General features: G+C 42.8%; 2 protein-coding genes and 1 long non-coding RNA gene across 5 annotated transcripts in view; 1 reads left to right on the top strand and 2 right to left on the bottom strand.

The window, feature by feature from the left end:
• The window catches only part of il12rb2l (interleukin 12 receptor, beta 2a, like), a 30,612-nt gene extending 18,897 nt beyond the window's left edge, over nucleotides 1–11,715 (bottom strand). The window contains exons 1-3 of one of the 2 annotated variants that reach the window (XM_065010542.1): nucleotides 11,429–11,715; nucleotides 9,596–9,694; nucleotides 5,086–5,227 (exon numbers count right to left, since the gene is read on the bottom strand). In XM_065010542.1, the coding sequence (XP_064866614.1) occupies nucleotides 5,086–5,227; nucleotides 9,596–9,668 (215 nt within the window). In that variant the 5' untranslated portion in view covers nucleotides 9,669–9,694; nucleotides 11,429–11,715. Of the gene's footprint in view, nucleotides 1–5,085; nucleotides 5,228–7,457; nucleotides 8,365–9,595; nucleotides 9,695–11,428 lie in introns of those variants that run through there. The other variant, XM_065010543.1, reaches the window with a different exon arrangement.
• Nucleotides 11,716–12,744: 1,029 nt separating this feature from the next.
• On the top strand, nucleotides 12,745–17,547 carry LOC135564712 (uncharacterized). Of its 2 annotated transcripts, none has more exons than XR_010461230.1 (2): nucleotides 12,745–13,040; nucleotides 15,865–17,547. It is a non-coding gene; the product is annotated as an uncharacterized LOC135564712 (long non-coding RNA). The 2 variants fall into 2 exon arrangements; XR_010461231.1 differs by having other exon boundaries at nucleotides 13,686–17,547.
• On the bottom strand, nucleotides 13,554–15,210 carry LOC135564711 (relaxin-3-like). The gene is made up of 2 exons (XM_065010539.1): nucleotides 14,877–15,210; nucleotides 13,554–13,917 (listed from the first exon to the last, which is right to left on the bottom strand). Exons 1-2 carry the CDS (start codon nucleotides 15,208–15,210, stop codon nucleotides 13,652–13,654), a joined length of 600 nt encoding a protein of 199 aa, XP_064866611.1. The 3' UTR covers nucleotides 13,554–13,651.
• Nucleotides 17,548–18,327: the final 780 nt, after the last annotated feature.

Genomic DNA, 18,327 nt, shown 5'->3' with positions numbered 1-18,327 from the left:
TCACATTGTATATAGACTTGTTTATACTGTATTATTGACTGTATGTTTGTTTTACTCCATGTGTAACTCTGTGTCGTTGTATCTGTCGAACTGCTTTGCTTTATCTTGGCCAGGTCGCAATTGTAAATGAGAACTTGTTCTCAACTTGCCTACCTGGTTAAATAAAGGTGAAATAAAAAATAAATAAATAAAAAGAGATATTAAGTAGGCTTAGGTGTGCGGCCGGAAGTCCGCACCTTTGGGGGGGGGTACTGTCACGCCCTGACCTTAGTATTCTTTGTTTTCTTTATTATTTTGGTTAGGGTTAGGGTGGGACATGGGTGATGCATGTGTTTTTGTTCCTATCTAGGGGTTTTGTATGTCTATGTGTTAGTTGCCTGTGTCTGCACTTATCATATATAGCTTCACGTTCGTTTTGTTGTTTTGTAAGTTTGTTTAAGTGTTCTTCGTCTTCATTAAAGAAGATGTATTCAAATTACGCTGCGCCTTGGTCTCCTCCATTCAACGAATGTGACAATTTGTTTGTTTAGGATTCCTGGAAATGTAAATAGTTTGTATGTATGCTTGTTTGCATGTGACTATCCCTCTTTTGTTTGTTGATATTTGTTAATAAAACAATTAAAAAATATATATATTTATTTTTAAACGCGGTCGTCTCGTGACGAACTGCGCATGTGCAAGCCGTCAAATCAAAGGCACTCCTTCAATATGAAGTCGTTTTTGACTGAAATTAAAACGTGTCAGTTTGCGTAATAACAAGTTCAACTACTTAAAGCTACAATATGTAATTTTTTGGCAACCGGATCAAATTGACATAGAATTTAGTGTTATAGATCTGTCATTCTCATCTAAAGGAAGTTTAAGAAAAACTACATATGTTCTATGTGCGCTATGTCTATGCTTCCCGGTCTTAAGTTTCATTTTTGAGTCTTTTACTTTCGGTTTTGTACACAAGCTTCAAACAGCTGAAAATACCATATTGTTGGTTGAGGAAAATATATTAGCAATGATTCTCCACTGGTGGCCTCCACTATAATTGCTTGTTTTGTCACAAACTGAAATTAGGCAAGCTATTAGAATTTTAGCAAACATAGTGCATCTTTAAGAGATTGGCTCGAATCTAGGTTGTGCCTTTCGATTTCAATAAAATTAACAACTAAAGGAAGAATTTGTCACTTCTCTCATTGACTTCTCAAACCCCACGCCTAGTCTGTTTGTGAAAATACAAAGATTAAGGCATCGTAATAATTCCATGCAGAAGCATTTGAAAATAAAAATTAATGGGATCAGCACCATTGCTAACTAGCAACACTGTGTCACGTTCTGACCATAGTTATTTTGTGTTTTCTTTGTTTTAGTGTTGGTCATGACGTGAGCTGAGTGGGCATTCTATGTTGTATGTTTAGTTTGTCTATTTCTATGTTTGGCCTGATATGGTTCTCAATCAGAGGCAGGTGTTAGTCATTGCTTCTGATTGGGAACCATATTTAGGTAGCCTGTTTTATGTTGGGTTTTGTGGGTGGTTGTCTTCTGTCTTTGTGTTTATGCACCAGATAGGACTGTTGTGAGTTTTTTCACATTTGTTTTCACATTTTTCACCCGCTCCTCCGCTCTCTCCACTGGCTTCCAGTTGAAGCTCGCATCCGCTACAAGACCATGGTGCTTGCCTACGGAGCTGTGAGGGGAACGGCACCTCAGTACCTCCAGGCTCTGATCAGGCCCTACACCCAAACAAGGGCACTGCGTTCATCCACCTCTGGCCTGCTCGCCTCCCTACCACTGAGGAAGTACAGTTCCCGCGCAGCCCAGTCAAAACTGTTCGCTGCTCTGGCCCCCCAATGGTGGAACAAACTCCCTCACGACGCCAGGACAGCGGAGTCAATCACCACCTTCCGGAGACACCTGAAACCCCACCTCTTTCAGGAATACCTAGGATAGGATAAAGTAATCCTTCTCACCCCCCCTTAAAAGATTTAGATGCACTATTGTAAAGTGGCTGTTCCATTGGATGTCTTAAGGTGAACGCACCAATTTGTAAGTCGCTCTGGATAAGAGCGTCTGCTAAATGACTTAAATGTAAATGTAAATGTTGTTTTGTGTTTTGTAGTGTTCATGTTTATTGTCCTTATTAAACATGTTGAACACTAACCACGCTGCATTTTAGTCCTCCTCTCCTTCAACGGAAGAAAACCGTTACACACTGGTTCCATGAATTGCAAAGCGTCATGGTAAATTATAACACTTGTCTTACCCTTAATCTTCAACCTATATGTTGGCTAGATGGTTGTAGTATTTTTTTCTTGCATTAGCATAAAGTGCTTATTTTTTTCACCAGCCTTATGATATGCTTCAGACCGGTTGCATTCTGCCTAGACACCGAAGCTACACTGCTTGAGTTGGTCCCATGGTTGATTCAGACCAGTTGCCTTCTGCCTAGGCACCGAAGCTACACTGCTTGAGTTGGTCCCATGGTTGATTCAGACCAGTTGCCTTCTGCCTAGGCACCGAAGCTACACTGCTTGAGTTGGTCCCATGGTTGATTCAGACCAGTTGCCTTCTGCCTAGGCACCGAAGCTACACTGCTTGAGTTGGTCCCATGGTTGATTCAGACCAGTTGCCTTCTGCCTAGGCACCGAAGCTACACTGCTTGAGTTGGTCCCATGGTTGATTCAGACCAGTTGCCTTCTGCCTAGGCACCGAAGCTACACTGCTTGAGTTGGTCCCATGGTTGATTCAGACCAGTTGCCTTCTGCCTAGACACCGAAGCTACACTGCTTGAGTTGGTCCCATGGTTGATTCAGAGCGGTTGCATTCTGCCTAGGCACCGAAGCTACACTGCTTGAGTTGGTCCCATGGTTGATTCAGAGCGGTTGCATTCTGCCTAGACACCGAAGCTACACTGCTTGAGTTGGTCCCATGGTTGATTCAGAGCGGTTGCATTCTGCCTAGGCACCGAAGCTACACTGCTTGAGTTGGTCCCATGGTTGATTCAGAGCGGTTGCATTCTGCCTAGGCACCGAAGCTACACTGCTTGAGTTGGTCCCATGGTTGATTCAGAGCGGTTGCATTCTGCCTAGGCACCGAAGCTACACTGCTTGAGTTGGTCCCATGGTTGATTCAGAGCGGTTGCATTCTGCCTAGACACCGAAGCTACACTGCTTGAGTTGGTCCCATGGTTGATTCAGAGCGGTTGCATTCTGCCTAGGCACCGAAGCTACACTGCTTGAGTTGGTCCCATGGTTGATTCAGAGCGGTTGCATTCTGCCTAGACACCGAAGCTACACTGCTTGAGTTGGTCCCATGGTTGATTCAGAGCGGTTGCATTCTGCCTAGGCACCGAAGCTACACTGCTTGAGTTGGTCCCATGGTTGATTCAGAGTGGTACAACTTTCGCATTATTGTGACGTTATCCTTCCCATCTTCAACCTAGGAGCAAAGCAGGACGCGTACCCATCAGTATGTGCTGTGATTTGTTGATTAAACTCAACTCAACAACTGACATTCCAATGTATGAGCCACATCAGTTAAAATCATTAGAATAAAAATGTTACATTACCATGGAAATGATTGCATTATTGCATCACAACAGAAGGCAGCCATTGCGAGAGTACCCATGAGTTTCCCAGTCAAATTGCCAGGGTTAGTGGTTCCAAGCCTGTTTTATTCATTCCACAGTATTTCTGTATGTGCTGCTGCTGCAGGGAGAAAGGTTTTGCCAAGGCAACCGAAGACTTGTTTGCTACAACACCTTGCTTGTTTCAGCAAAGAACAATGAAGTTTCATGATGTTGTTAAGAGTCCATGTTACTGCAGAAACGGACTCAACCACAACGGTTTTCTTGAGTTGAAGGAGAGGCGGACCAAAACGCAGCGTGGTTACTTGTATACATCTTTAATAAAGATGAAAACACGAACAGTATACAAAAACAATAAACGTAAAAAACCTAAACAGCCTATCTGGTGCAAACAGAGACAGGAACAATGCCAGCCCTAGTTGCAGCTTAGCATTGTGAATGCACATTACCCCACCACCGCAGAAAATAAAGCAAAATTCCCACTTCCCACTTGGTTATGAACGCAGCATAAGAGTCTGCCTCTTATGCTGCATTTGTAACCAAGTGGAAAGTGGGAATTTACCACCATAGGGTTAGATATAGGAATCTTGATGCATTAAACCCGTTTTTGGCATGGACATTGCCAATGAGGGCTTAAAGTAATGACACGTGATAATAAAAGTGATAATAAATACAAAATGAGTAACAACAACTTGGCTATATACACGGGGTACCAGTACCGGGTCGAGCACTCACAGATGCCATAATGGGACATAAATAAAGATAATATCTCTATCATTCTCTGTATTCGCTTGCTTGAATGCTTTATCTGAGATTGATACGTCTTTCTGTCCGTGGCCTCTCTGTCAAATAAATGATCACTATTTCAATATTTTATTTGAATTGACAATGGTGTACGGTAAGGCACATAAGCCCGGCCCTGGCACGGGCAGAACCATTGAGCCATCTCCATTTTGAATAAGTCCATTTTCTTCTTCTACTACTTCTATGAGTTGGCAAACAAACTGAAAGGGTGCATACTGCCATCTAGAGTGTGTTGTTTCAACAGGTATAAAGCCAAGGATGGTGATTTACTACCACCTACAGTTATGGAATGTTTACTCATGAGTATAATTCATTGGCTGATCCCTCCTGATGGAATCATGTGATCCTTCCTTCTCTCATAGGAAGTCCCACCCAGTTGACTACTTTAAAATGGTGAATCCTTTGATGACAATGTCCATGTCAAATGGGTTTTATCCATATAGAGTCCTCTATCTAACGTTTTGGTGGTAAATTCCCACTTCCTGCTTGGTTACAAACGCAGCATTAACCCATCAGTTTCTAAACACCACGAGTCACCGCGGGTTTCCAAACACAGCGAATAAACAGCTATTCTTGCATCTGTGTAGGAACAGTATATGATAGTTATGATAGCCTATGTCTGGGTCATTTGTGAATATGATTATAGATGTCCTGTATATACTGTATTAAGATGGGATGTATACAGGCTATAGTAGGCATGTCTTTACCCCTCTGTAGAATTCCAGTGCAGGCTGTAGGAGGTGGGGATCTGTGGGTTCTGTCCTGGATCCCAGAAACAGTGGATATCTGCCTGTCGTCCCTCCGTATAGGGGATGTGACACTGGGGAGCGGAGGGAGGCGATGGAGGGCCTGCAGAGAGTGAGGGAGACAATGAGGAGGGAGGTAGAAGTGAATTTCAAGTGATAGAGAAAAAGAGACCGGCAAAAAGAGACAAATCCAATCAAAGTTTATTTGTCATGTACACAGTTTTGCAGATGTTATCACAGATGCAGCAAAATTCTTACGTTTCTATCTCCAACAATGCAACAATATCTAGCAGTACAATAATAATACACACATAATCCAAAAGCTAAAAAATTGAGACATATCAGAACGAGCAATGTCAGAGTCCGGAGTATAAATAATATATATATGAATATGATGGTGTGAATAGACAGTATGTACAGTATGTAAATAGAAAAGGTCTGTACAGCAGTAGTTTTGTATTTTTTTTTTTTCACCTTTATTTAACCAGGTAGGCCAGTTGAGAACAAGTTCTCATTTACAACTGCGACCTGGCCAAGATAAAACAAAGCAGTGCGACACAAACAACAACACAGAGTTACACATGGAATAAACAAACATACAGTCAATAACACAACAGAGAAAAAAGTATATATACAGTGTGTGCAAATGAGGTGAGATAAGGGAGATAAGGCAATAAATAGGCCATAGTGGCAAAATAATTACAATTTAGCAATTAAACACTGGAGTGATAGATGTGCAGAATATGAATGTGCAAGTAGAGATACTGGGGTGCAAAGGAGTAAAAAAAACAGTATGGGGATGAGGTAGTTAGGTAGGATGGGCTATTTAGAGATGGGCTATGTACAGGTGCAGTGATCTGTGAGCTGCTCTGGCAGCTGCTGCTTAAAGTTAGTGAGGGAGATATATGCCATTCAGTGATTTTTGCAATTCATTCCAGTCATTGTCAGCAGAGAACTGGAATGAATAGTTATATAGGATGAGCCATGACTAGAATACAGTATATAAATATAAAGTGGGTAAAACATTATTACAGTGGCCTCCCGAGTGTCGCAGCGGTCTAAGGCACTGCCGTGCTTGAGGCGTCATTACAGATCCAGGTTCGATCCCGTGCTGTGTCGCAGCTGGCCGAGACGGTGAACAATTGTTCCAGCGTCGTCCGGGTTAGGGGAGGGTTTGGCTGGCCGGGATGCCATTGTCCAATCGCGCTCTAGAGACTCCTGTGGTGGGCCGGGCGCATGCACGCTGACACGGTCGCCTGTTGTACTGTGTTTCCTCTGACACATTGGTGCGGCTGGCTTCCAGGATAATAGAGCAGTGTGTCAAGAAGCAGTGTGGCTTGGCAGGTTTGTGTTTCAGAGGACGCATGGCTCTCGACCTTCGCCTCTCCCGAGTCCGTACGGACGTTGCAGCGATGGGACAAGACTGTAACTACCAACTGGGGAGAAAAAGAGGTAAAACATTGTTTATAATAATAACATTATTAAAGTGACCAGTGTTCAATGACTCTATGTACACAGGGCAACAGTTTCTAAGGTGCCGAGTAGAATACCGGGTGGTAGCCGGCTAGTGACAGTGTCTAAGGTTCAGGGCAGGGAACTGGGAGGAGGCCGACTAGTGATGACTGTTTAACAGTTCGAGATGGCCTGGAGAAGCTGTTTATCAGTCTCTCGGTCCAGTATTTGATGTGCCTGTACTGTCTCCGCCTTCTAAATGGTAGAGAGGTGAACAGGCCATGGTTCGGTGACTGAGGTCCTTGATGAGCTTCTTAGCCTTCCAGTGACACCGGTGCTCTAGATGTCTGGAGGGCATGATGTGTTGATGTGATGTGTTGGGCTAACTGCACCACCCTCTGGAGAGCCCTGCGGTTGAGGGTGGTGCAGTTGCCATACCAGGCGGTGATACAGAACACTTAGGTGCACCACCTAAGGGTGCATCTGCAGAAGTTTGTGAGGGTCTTAGGGGCCAAGCTGAATTTCTTCAGCCTCCTGAGGTTGAAGAGGCGTTGTTGACCATTTCAGGTCCTAAATGATTTGCACGCTGGGGAACATGAAGCTTTTGATCCTCTCCACTGCAGCCCTGTCAATGTGGATGGGGGCGTGCTCTCTCCGCTATTCTTCGTTTTGTTGACGTTGAGGGAGAGGTTATTTTCCTGGCACCACTCCACCAGGGCCCTCACCTCCTCCCTGTAGGCTGTCTCGTCGTTGTTGGTAATCAGGCCTACCACTGTTGTGTTGTCTGCAAACTTGATGATTGAGTTGGAGACATGCGTGGCGGTTTCACATAAACAGATAGTGAGAGAGAAAGAGAGAAATAAAATCCAGATAACATTCACCTTTAAAGGAACTGTGCCAGTTTAGCGTTCCTTCTGTTGTTATTGGCATCCTCTTTACCCTAGACCCCCCCCCTCACACACACACAACGTTGAAACCACAAGCACACAATGAGAGCGTTTCAAGGAACATGAAGCCCAAACAGGAAATGATAACAAGACAGAGATCTTGCGAGGTGGTGACACCCTTCCTCTCTCAGAGTTCCTCTCCTCTTCTAGTATCAGTATGAAACATAAAATCATAACCACACACCAAGGGTTGTGTTCATTAGGCAGCAAACAAATGAAAAACGTCTGAAACAGGGAGGAACTACATGGACTTGTCCAATAAGAAACACTCATAAACGTTTTCCATTTCAAAATGTTTACCATTGCCTACTATAATGAACACAACACAAGGTCCATAGCATATGTGATATGACTAACAGGGTGGTGATTAGGAACCATTTACCTCTTGGTCCCCTACGCATTAATTAAGACTGATACTGATATGATCTCTATGAAAGGTTGTGTTGAATAAAATGAAGGAAATGGGGATGCATAAAGTCTAGCAGATGTTATAGCGGGTGCAGAGAAATGCTTGTGTTACATTGCATGTCAGAGCAAAAACCAAGCCATATGAGGTTAAGGAATTGTCCTTAGAGCTCCGATTGTGTCAAAACACAGATCTGGGGAAGGGTACCAACACATTTCTGCAGCATTGAAGGTCCCCAAGAACACAGTGGTCTCCATCATTCTTAAATGGAAGAATTTTGGAACCACCAAGACACTTCCTAGAGCTGGCAGCCCGGCCAAACTGAGCAATCAGGGGAGAAGGGCCTTGGTCAGGGAGGTGACCAAGAATCCGATGGTCACTCTGACAGAGCTCCAGAGTTCCTCTGTGAAGATGGGAGAAACTTCCAGGAGGACAACCGTCTCTACAGCACTCCGCCAATCAGGCCTTTATGGTAGAGTGGCCAGACGGAAGTCACTCCTCAGTAAAAGGCACATGACAGCTCTCTTGGAGTTTGCCAAAAGGCACCTAAAGGACTCTCAGACCATGAGAAACAGGATTCTCCGATCTGATGAAACTAAGATTTAATTCTTTGGCCTAAATGTCAAGCGTCTGGAGGAAACCTGGCACCATCCCTACTGTGAAGCATGGTGGTGGCAGCATCATGCTGTCGAGATGTTTTTCAGCGGCAGGGACTGGAAGACTAGTCAGGATCGAGGGAAAGATAAATGGAGCAAAGTACAGAAATATCCTTGATGAAAAACCTGCTCCAGAGCACTCGGGACCTCAAACTGGGGCAAAGGTTCACCTTCCAACAGGACAACGACCCTAAGCACACAGCCAAGACAACGCAGGAGTCGCTTCGGGACAAGTCTATGAATGTCCTTGAGTGGCCCAGCCAGAGCCCGGACTTGAACCCGATCGAACATCTCTGGAGAGACCTGAAAATAGCTGTGCAGCAACGCTCCCCATCCAACCTGACAGAGCTTGAGAGGATCTGCAGAGAAGAATGGGAGAAACTCCCCAAATACAGGTGTGCCACGCTTGTAGCGTCATACCCAAGAAAAGTCAAGGCTCTAATCATTTTCAAAGGTCCTTCAACAAAGTACTGAGGAAAGGGTCTGAATACTTATGTAAATGTTATATTTCAGTTCTGATATTTTTATGGGGTATTGTGTGTAGATTAATGAGGGAAAAACTAATTGAATAGATTTTAGAATAAGGCTGTAACTTAACAAAAATGTAGAAAAAGTCAAGGGGTCTGAATACTTTCCAAATGCACTGTAAATACACAGTATGTTTAAACAGTATAACAAAAATGCAATGTACAGTAGCAGATATATTAAAATGAGATATGTGAAGAATACAGTACATGAATACACAGTGTGAAAAACAGTATAAAAGATATGGTCCAGTGTTTAATAAGAAGAATGAACTAATAACATTGACAGACAATCAGATCAAACATATAGATCAGCATTACGGTTTAGTCCATCTGAATTATTTGAAGAAACCCCAGAGCTGATCAGTGAATGGTGGATCTGAGGGTGTGTCAAATAGAGATTATAAATAGTCACAAGGAGAATTTCCTGGTCACATGACTTTACCAGGAAAAAGATCTGGGATCAGTCCAGTGTGAAGGACTCACCTGGTTGAGGTAAGCAGGTGTGTAGTAGGAGCAGCAGGATCAGCAGGAGGCATGGGACTCTGGGCCATGCCATTACTCACACCACTATGCCATCAGCACCTATGGGAAACACACACACCAAATGAGTGGTGAATGGCAGGTGTATGAATGTTTCAGAATTCTCACACACACAGATGCGGACACACATGCACAGACAACTTTTACACACACACACACATCCTTAAAGGTCCAATGCAGACAGATTTAATATCAAAATCAAATCATTTCTGGGAAACAAATAAAAAGTACCTTACTATGATTGTTTTCAATTAAAATGTGATCAACAACAGCAGCATAGCTTCTTAGCAAAGAGCGATTTACAAAGCAAGAATTTTGCTAGGACTGTCTGGGAGTGATCTGAGTAGGGAATGGAAAACTGAAAACTAGCTGTTATTGGCAGAGAGGTTTGAAACTCTCTGTCTTATTGGTCTATTAGCTCATTTAACGCCAGGTGATGTCACCAGGCAGGCCAAATCTCCATCCCACCAAAACAGACTGAAATGTCAGGTGGCCTTTTCAAACAGCTCCTACACTAAAATGGCATTAACATAATTTTCCCAATTTCACAGTATTATTCCAACCTCATAATGTGGGAATATATTTAAAACACAGGAGCATAACTGCACTGGGCCTTTAGTCCTTAATTGAAATAATAACAACGTGGTCAACCGCCTCTGTTTTGGTAAAAAGATGAAGGATGGGCCTGGAGAAATGTAACCACTCTCAAATTCATAGACAGGGCTATGGATGCAAGGACTGACCATGCATGATATCAACATTACAGTTTTAACCATGCTTTGAGGCTAGACAGGGTTTGTTTACATTTACATTGTTTACAAACATTGGAGTAAAACAAGACTGATCTTTGGTTATAGGTGTTGTTCACACAGTAACGTGCAAACCTTTTCAGTGTTACAGCCAATGATTTATATATACACTAGATGACTGCTAGGGGGCGATGTGTTGAAGCCAATGTGCCTCCAGCTTGGCACTTCCTCCCTTACTGTTGTAAAAAATACTTTGGAAGCCATAAAAATGTATGTATTAATGTCAACGTTCGTTTTTGCCACATGCATTCTATTATAGACTCCTTAGCTGACAAGGGAACAATCTGTTGTTCTGCCCCTAAACAAGGCAGTTAACCCACTGTTCCCCGTAGGCCGTCATTGAAAATAAGAATTTGTTGTTAACTGACTTGCCTAGTAAAATAATACATACTTTAAATTATATTATGTGTGCTGCACATAAACATTTGAAATATATACAAATGTTTTCCTTAAAAGTAAAAATTTTAGATTACTAATGTTACTGACCCACTACAACAACAAAAATGACACAAATACATGTAATTTCGTCCTTGAAACATTTAATGGAAATACTGTAGAATTTCATTCATTCCTATAGATTGATGTTCCTACCATTGAGTGGCTTCACTCAGTGGCCAATACGTAACAATCAGCAATCCAGGGTTTATATACATCATTGGTTACATATCTGTCACTGTCTTCGCCACTGACATATCTGCCACTCTGTGTATTGTGTAGCCTACATACATGTTTTTAAGCCAAAAGCACAGGATGATAAAAGCATCTGGTTTCTATTAACCATTGTTGTCATGTTATGATGCAAATTAGCTTACCATAGCCATAAGTATAGAGATGAGAGTGAACATTCAAAGTCTTGTATCATTTCAAGTCTAAAAACGTTATACTGGTAGGCCTAATGATCAATATGATTTCGGCAAACTGTAAGTTATTTTGAAAAATAAGTGGTTCGAAAAATAAGAGCTATTACCTTGTCGTCAAGAAAATAACGGAACTTCCATCTTCCGCCAGCATTCTATTGTACATTGAATAAATGTTTGCGATGTTTACGTGCGCAGAAGTTTGGGAGCTTTTCGCCCCACACTGGCTATATTTCATTCCAAAACGATGCTTCCTCCCTTGCCTCCTCGCTCACTTCCTTTCACCGAAATGATTAGGCTGAATAGGTGAAAGCAATATGGCAGAAACTAGATTGGATGTGTGTGTAGACCTAACTATTTCTCACACATCCAACTTGTCTATAATCCGCAAAGCGGAGTGTAATGAGCCCCGAAGGGGTATGGATACATCTCTAAAAAGCTCTGTGATCTGTCTATGACCCGCCTACTATGACCCGTCTACTATGACCCGCCTACTATGACCCGCATAAATTGCCTTTGGCAGCGATCTTCTATTGCAAAAATGTTTTAACCCTACATTATAATGGTGTTTTCACATATTGTCAGTCCTCTTTAAAATAACTGATTTCAGTCCTCTTTAAAGTGAACTCTGGGGTAAAAAAAAAGAGCTAAATATCTCAGTTCTCTTTGTTTTCACACTGCGCTTTCCTTTGAATGAGAAACTTTTTTGTCAGTTCACTTCACCTATTTTGTGTCCGAATCCGTTCTGCATTCACATTTCTATGTTTAGAAGGGAACCAAGATCTTTTTCCAACATTCACTTAATGCACTGTGGGTTTTGAAAGTGCAGGCGGAGCCATTCAATCAGAAGGTGTTATCAGACAGCTAGATATACCTTATACCTACTTACATTTTGGAAGCTAATAGATTGCATTTCGTGAAAAGATGAGAGATAGTAATTGTAATCAGAATATAATTTTAACATGTAAATAGTATTGGTAACATAATCAATAGTAGAAGAATAACAACAGATGAAATTATGCTGTAATTTATGTAGGCCACTGCCACTTCCAGATTGGATCCGTTTTGTTCAGTTCCCTTATGGGCTCTTTTGAGGGGTCAAGTGTGTTTTATTCCTGTGGGATTGTACTCCATTTGAATGAGTAATTTTATTCAAAACGCAATATTTTTGTGCAGTAGACTTTAAAGTTCCTTTACACATGTCATAGACTCCATTATGTCCTATGGCCCAATGTTTTCCTATGTCATGATTCTGGCATTGGCCGTTTCTGTGGCTGGTGGGAAAACATACCAAGAGTCAGAATGTTAAGCAAATCAAATCTTTATGAAAACCTTTATAACAGGTTCATAATCCAACATTAAACAGATTTGACAGATTAAAAATAAGGGCCATGTGAATGACGACAGTGAGACAAAAAGTAGGAAGGATCCAAAAACAGCAATGGAGAAAGTGGTCTGGAAACCACATTTCATCACAGGTAGCCACATTCCACACGTATAGAGACAGGAAGATATCGGTATTCAGTCCCAGTCGGAAATGACATAATAATAAGGAATTCCCCTAGACCACGCCCATAAATTGGGGAAATCCCGCTGAAATTCCGATCAATGGTTCGCAATGGTCCCACGTTGGGAAATAGAGCCTGGGAGAAGAGCCCTGTGGCTTCAGGCTATTCGGTGTGGGAAATGTGGGGACGCGATGTCCAAGAAGGCTATACGTAGGTATGTGTGTGGAAAACATTTCATCACGGTTAACACATTTAACTTGTTTAGCTCATACTGTCCGTTTGTAATTCCACTAGCTGGATAGTCAGATTGTTTGTGTTATTGGTCTTGGCTAGCTTAATGTTCCGGTCAGTAGCTAGCTGTCACTCAAATTGCTGCTAGCATTGTCATGGAAAAGGGAATAATAAGGGAAGCCCTACAATATTACGTTTTTCTAAGTTTTCTAGAACGCTAGGGAGATGCAATATTGAAAAGTAATCTTTAGACATGTTGTACTTTTCGTAAATTGAGTTTTGTAATTGACTAAAACAAGCAGACAATAAGAAAATTGCGTTTGAAAAAGATAACGTTTTTGCTGTGAGTCAATGGGGAAACCTAGGTAAACACAGGTTGTTTTACAGGCAGGTAGGGTCATGACGTTCAATCTAATACCGACTGGGTCTATATGGAGAATAAGGTTATATTCTCCCTGCACAGTTAACATGATACTTTAACTCGGAAACACTGGAGAGCAGTTAGAAAAACCGAGAGAGAGAGAGATGTGAGAAAATAGCAGGTATGTGTAGGGCTATGTGTGTGCATGGGAGGAGAGAGAATGGGGTGGATTCTCAGCAAAGGGAGCTGATGTCTCCCTTGCTGCAGCCCCACTTGCAGCAGGCGTTGGACAGGCCCACCACCACATCACGGCCCTTACGGTCTGACATACGGAGAGCCTCCAGTATCTCCTCTGAGATGAGGGAGCGGGCTGGCCTGCTGATGAACACCCCACCCTCCTGGACATGCTGGAAGGGACCCTCTGGGACCTGGGAGTCTGAGTTCCAGCCTTCAGGCGAGTCCTCGTCATGGGAGCTGAAAGGGTCCTGAGGGAAGTCTCCTGAAATGCAGTTTATAGTAGGAGTGTTGAAATGCGATATTGACTCTCAGTGCTGCTCAATTTATACATTCAAAAGTCAAAGATTACTGTGTTTCTATTTCAAAGAAAATGTTATGTGTAACGTGCCAAATACAAGTAAAAAATAGATAAGTTAAAAAAAAATGTAATAAAAGTAACAAGTAATTAAAGAGCAGCAGTAAAATAACCCTAGCGAGGCTATATACAGGGGGTACCGGTACAGAGTCAATGTGAGTAGCAGTAGCGTAAAAAGGGGGGGCAATGCAAAAAGTCTGAGTAGCCCTTTGATTAGCTGTTCAGGAGGCTTATGGCTTGGGGGTAGAAGCTGTTTAGAAGCCTTTTGGACCTAGACTTGGTGCTCCGGTACCGACTGACACTCAGTAGCAGAGAGAACAGTCTATGACTTGGGTGGCTGGAGTCCTTGACACATTTTTGAGCCTTCCTCTGACACCGCCTGGTATAGAGGTCCCAGATGGCAGGAAGTTTGACCCCAGTGATATACTGTGTTGTACACACTACCCTCTGCAGTGCCTTGTGGTCAGAGGCCAAGCAGTTGCCATACCAGGCAGTGATGCAACCAGTAGGATGCTCTCGATGGGGCAGCTGTAGCACTTTTTGAGGATCTGAGGACCCATGTCAAATACTTTCAGTCTCCTGAGAGGGAGACTACTGTCTTGATGTGTTTGGACCAATGCACAATACATTTAAATGAAAAAATGTAATCGACTAGGTGGACGTAATCGACTGTGCGGATATAATACATTCCAATGGACAAAGCCAGTGGTACAAAAAAAGCCAACATAGTCCTTTCCCTTTACTCAACAAACCATAAAGCACTGATAAATTGAATCAGGTACATTACTGCTTGGCTAGAATCTAAATGTGCACAATTTAGAAACACAATGACCCAATAAAAGGCTTGTCCAGCCGGCATGCCTCACCTGCACTCCCGAGTGACCGTCTCCAGCGAGATCCTCCACAGGTGAAGATGACCGCCCGGATGAACTCCCGGCCACATAGCTTCACTCCATACGTGGGGCGCTCCATCCCCTGCACCCCAGCCACTAACAGACACACAGCTAATACCAGTGGTTTCCACATCATGTCCCAGGAGGTAAATGAACGAGTGAGCAAAAAAGGAGGAGAGAGAATAGATTCTTCAATGGTAGACTGGGCTGTTTGGAGCAGGTGTTTTTCTCTGTCTCTCTGTGGTCGCGAGTGTTGTGTGACTTCCCCAGTGACCTGGTATTGGTTTATAAAGGGGTCCTCAGCCATACGAGGTAGACATGGAACTTCCACATGCACACCCTCCCAACCAGGACAGTCATAGATAGGAGAGAGAGATAGACCCAGAGACCTTTATGGAGACAAAGCACTGACCAAAGGTGGCATAATTAGCCAATACTGCTCAAACGCGACGATGATGTCAGAGTAGTTTGTAATCTGATTACAGAAAAACTAATTTTCTGGATGTCAAACCCACGTTTCATTTGAATCCTCACCTACACCTTTTTTGTGGTCATCACCCACCTCAAACTCACTTGATCACCAGACATTTCTGCTCATGCAAAGCAAGTGTTAATGTGAAGACCCATGGTGTAGTGGTAACACTCCCTAACACATGTTACATACAAATCCCATCCAGAGACCAGGGTTCAATACCTGTGTCCACCCTTCCCACTGTTTCTCCCTCTTGTTTATTTCCTCACTATCTGAATAAAGTGTCAAAACACCTTAAAAATACATATTTAAACTTGATCAAATCTTCTACAGAGGTACAGTAGGAATGTTGGGTATGATGACACAGTTCAGAAGTGTGATGCCACCGTGTCAAAATGTCGGTATCAAGAACATGTTTTCTCTAACACAAATACCCAGTTTAGTACATACAGTGTACTACAAATATACATATGTGCTACATTTCAATAGTGGAAGATCCAGCCTACCGACGGAGGAGGAGCTGTGACTGTGGACGACGACGAGGTGCCCGTTGAGGTGTTCCATGGCCTGTCTGTCAGATGTCTCTACATCTCTCAAGATACTACCTTTCTGAACTGCCTATCATCTAAAGTTGACCATCGCCAACATACTGACAGATCCCTACCTTTGTTTTGTTAAATAGTTTCTGGTTACATTTTGTTTTCAAAGTGACTTTGAGATTCTGCTTGTAATGAAAAGCACTAAATAAAATACATATTTTTATTATTATATAGAACTTACTTTCAAGTAAAACTTAAACTCTTCTCCTATACCACTTCACACCTTTTCAGTGCTGACTCTGTAACCCCAGCTCTGATTATTCTCCCATGACTTGCTTCTCCCCTCATATTTCTCCATCTCTCTCTCTCTCTGAAAAAGAGGGATGAAGTCACAGGTGGGGGGTTCACACATCAAGGAGTAGGGGGTGCGTGCGACGGAATGAGGCAAAGCGGGTGACATTTTCAAAGGCAGATAACATGGAAGTCATCATCTGAGTCAAACAAAGGCTGGGACCCTATCTGTGTCAACGCATAGGTAAAGGTCCCCGTTTCAGAATTGACAATGGATTTGTGAATTTGTAATTAATAGGTTGATAACAATGCGAACAACATGGTATTTCAGGGGGACATTGGAGACTCATTTGCACATTGTCTAGTGGTGAGTGACCAGGTGAGCAGGTTAAGAGAGCGACATTGTCTAGTGGTGAGTGACCAGGTGAGCAGGTTAAGAGAGTGACATTGTCTAGTGGTGAGTGACCAGGTGAGCAGGTTAAGAGAGTGACATTGTCTAGTGGTGAGTGACCAGGTGAGCAGGTTAAGAGAGCGACATTGATGGTGACTGAATGTGTTGCTTTTTGAATAATTTGTTTGTTGCCAGTATGTAGACTTTGTCTGTATACGTGTGTGTGTATCGCGGTTTTGTCTCACCAGGGGTGATGGTCAGATTCGTGTTACAACGAGGAATGAGCGTTACACCGAGGCCTGTGCTCTGGAGCAGGATTGATTTGAAGGTGGAGGGTCCGTCATGGCCTAGGGCGGTGTGTCACAGCATCATCGACTGAGCTTGTTGTCATTGCAGGCAATCTCAACGCTGTGCGTTAAGGGGAAGACATCCTCCTCCCTCATGTGGTACTCTTCCTGTAGGCTCATCCTGACATGACCCTCCAGCATGACAATGCCACCAGCCATACTGATCGTTCTGTGTGGGATTTCCTGCAAGACAGGAATGTCAGTGTTCTGCCATGGCCAGCGAAGAGCCCGGATCTCGATCCCATTGAGCACGTCTGGGACCTGTTGGATCGGAGGGCTAGGGCCATTCCCCCCAGAAATGTCCAGGAACTTGCAGGTGTCTTGGTTGAAGAGTGGGGTAACATCTCACAGCATGAACTGGCAAATCTGATGCAGTCCATGAGGAGGAAATGCACTGCAGTACTTAATGCAGCTGGTGGCCACACCAGATACTGACTTACTTTTGATTTTGACACCCCCTTTGTTCAGGGACACATATTCAATTTTTGTTAGTCACATGTCTGTGGAACTTGTTCAGTTTATGTCTTAGTTGTTGAATCTTGTTATGTCCATACAAATATTTACACATGTTAAGTTTGCTGAAAATAAATGCAGTTGACAGTGAGAGGACATTTCTTTTTTTGCTGAGGTTATGTTTGTGTGTGTGCAAGTCATAACTACTGCAAAACAACCAACAAAAATTGGTCACAGTTCTTGCAGCTATGTCGGTCGCTGGGTCTGTACTTTGTCACTGGTAAGCTTTGAGGTGACTCCTGTGGTAGGTACACCTACAGTTCATCCCTTGGCAGTGGTACTGTAGATTGCTTTATCACTGATCCAAACCGAGTCTCTCAGAGCATTCACAGTCAGCCCACTGACACACCTACACCTGTATCAGATCACAGCAAAATCCCAGACTATTTGAAAAGCTCAATATTCAATCATGAGGCATCAAAGCCAAAGGGACTGCATAATACTAAGACATGCTATCGATGGAAGGAAAGTAGTGTAGAAACCAACCCAAAAAATTGGGCAACAACAAATTCAATCCCTTTTAGAAAACGTTTCACTGAAATAGTTCAACTTGTTATTACAAAGCCTAAAGTATATTTGACCTTCAGCTGCCTTATCAAATCTAAAAATGGCAAGCAGACGACCTAAGAAAATTAACAACAATGACAAATGGTTTGATGAAGAATGCAAAAACCTAAGAAAGAAATTAAGAAACCTATCCAACCAAAAACATAGACCCATTTCACTGTTTACCACGCCAATAAAACCCTTTACATTAAATGTGTGAGAGCAGAAGAACAGAATCCATGTTAAACTACTCATTTTCATTCAGTGTTCATATACAGCGTTGTTGTTTTAGACAACTAAATTCACTGATCACTCATCTGCAATA

The sequence above is a fragment of the Oncorhynchus nerka genome, linkage group LG26 (genome assembly GCF_034236695.1).
Source record: "Oncorhynchus nerka isolate Pitt River linkage group LG26, Oner_Uvic_2.0, whole genome shotgun sequence".
NCBI lineage: Eukaryota > Metazoa > Chordata > Actinopteri > Salmoniformes > Salmonidae > Oncorhynchus > Oncorhynchus nerka.
Note: the sequence above shows the minus strand (reverse complement) of the source record. Positions and strands in the feature narration are given on the sequence as shown.

What these genes read in the sequence shown, in the direction of transcription:
- LOC135564711 (XM_065010539.1), bottom strand. Translation starts at nt 15,210, where the DNA reads ATGGCTGAGGACCCCTTTATAAACCAATACCAGGTCACTGGGGAAGTC. An exon ending in ACGGTCACTCGGGAGTGCAG is followed by an intron (nt 13,918 to 14,876) that starts GTGAGGCATGCC and finishes ACTGCATTTCAG; the next exon opens with GAGACTTCCCTCAGGACCCT.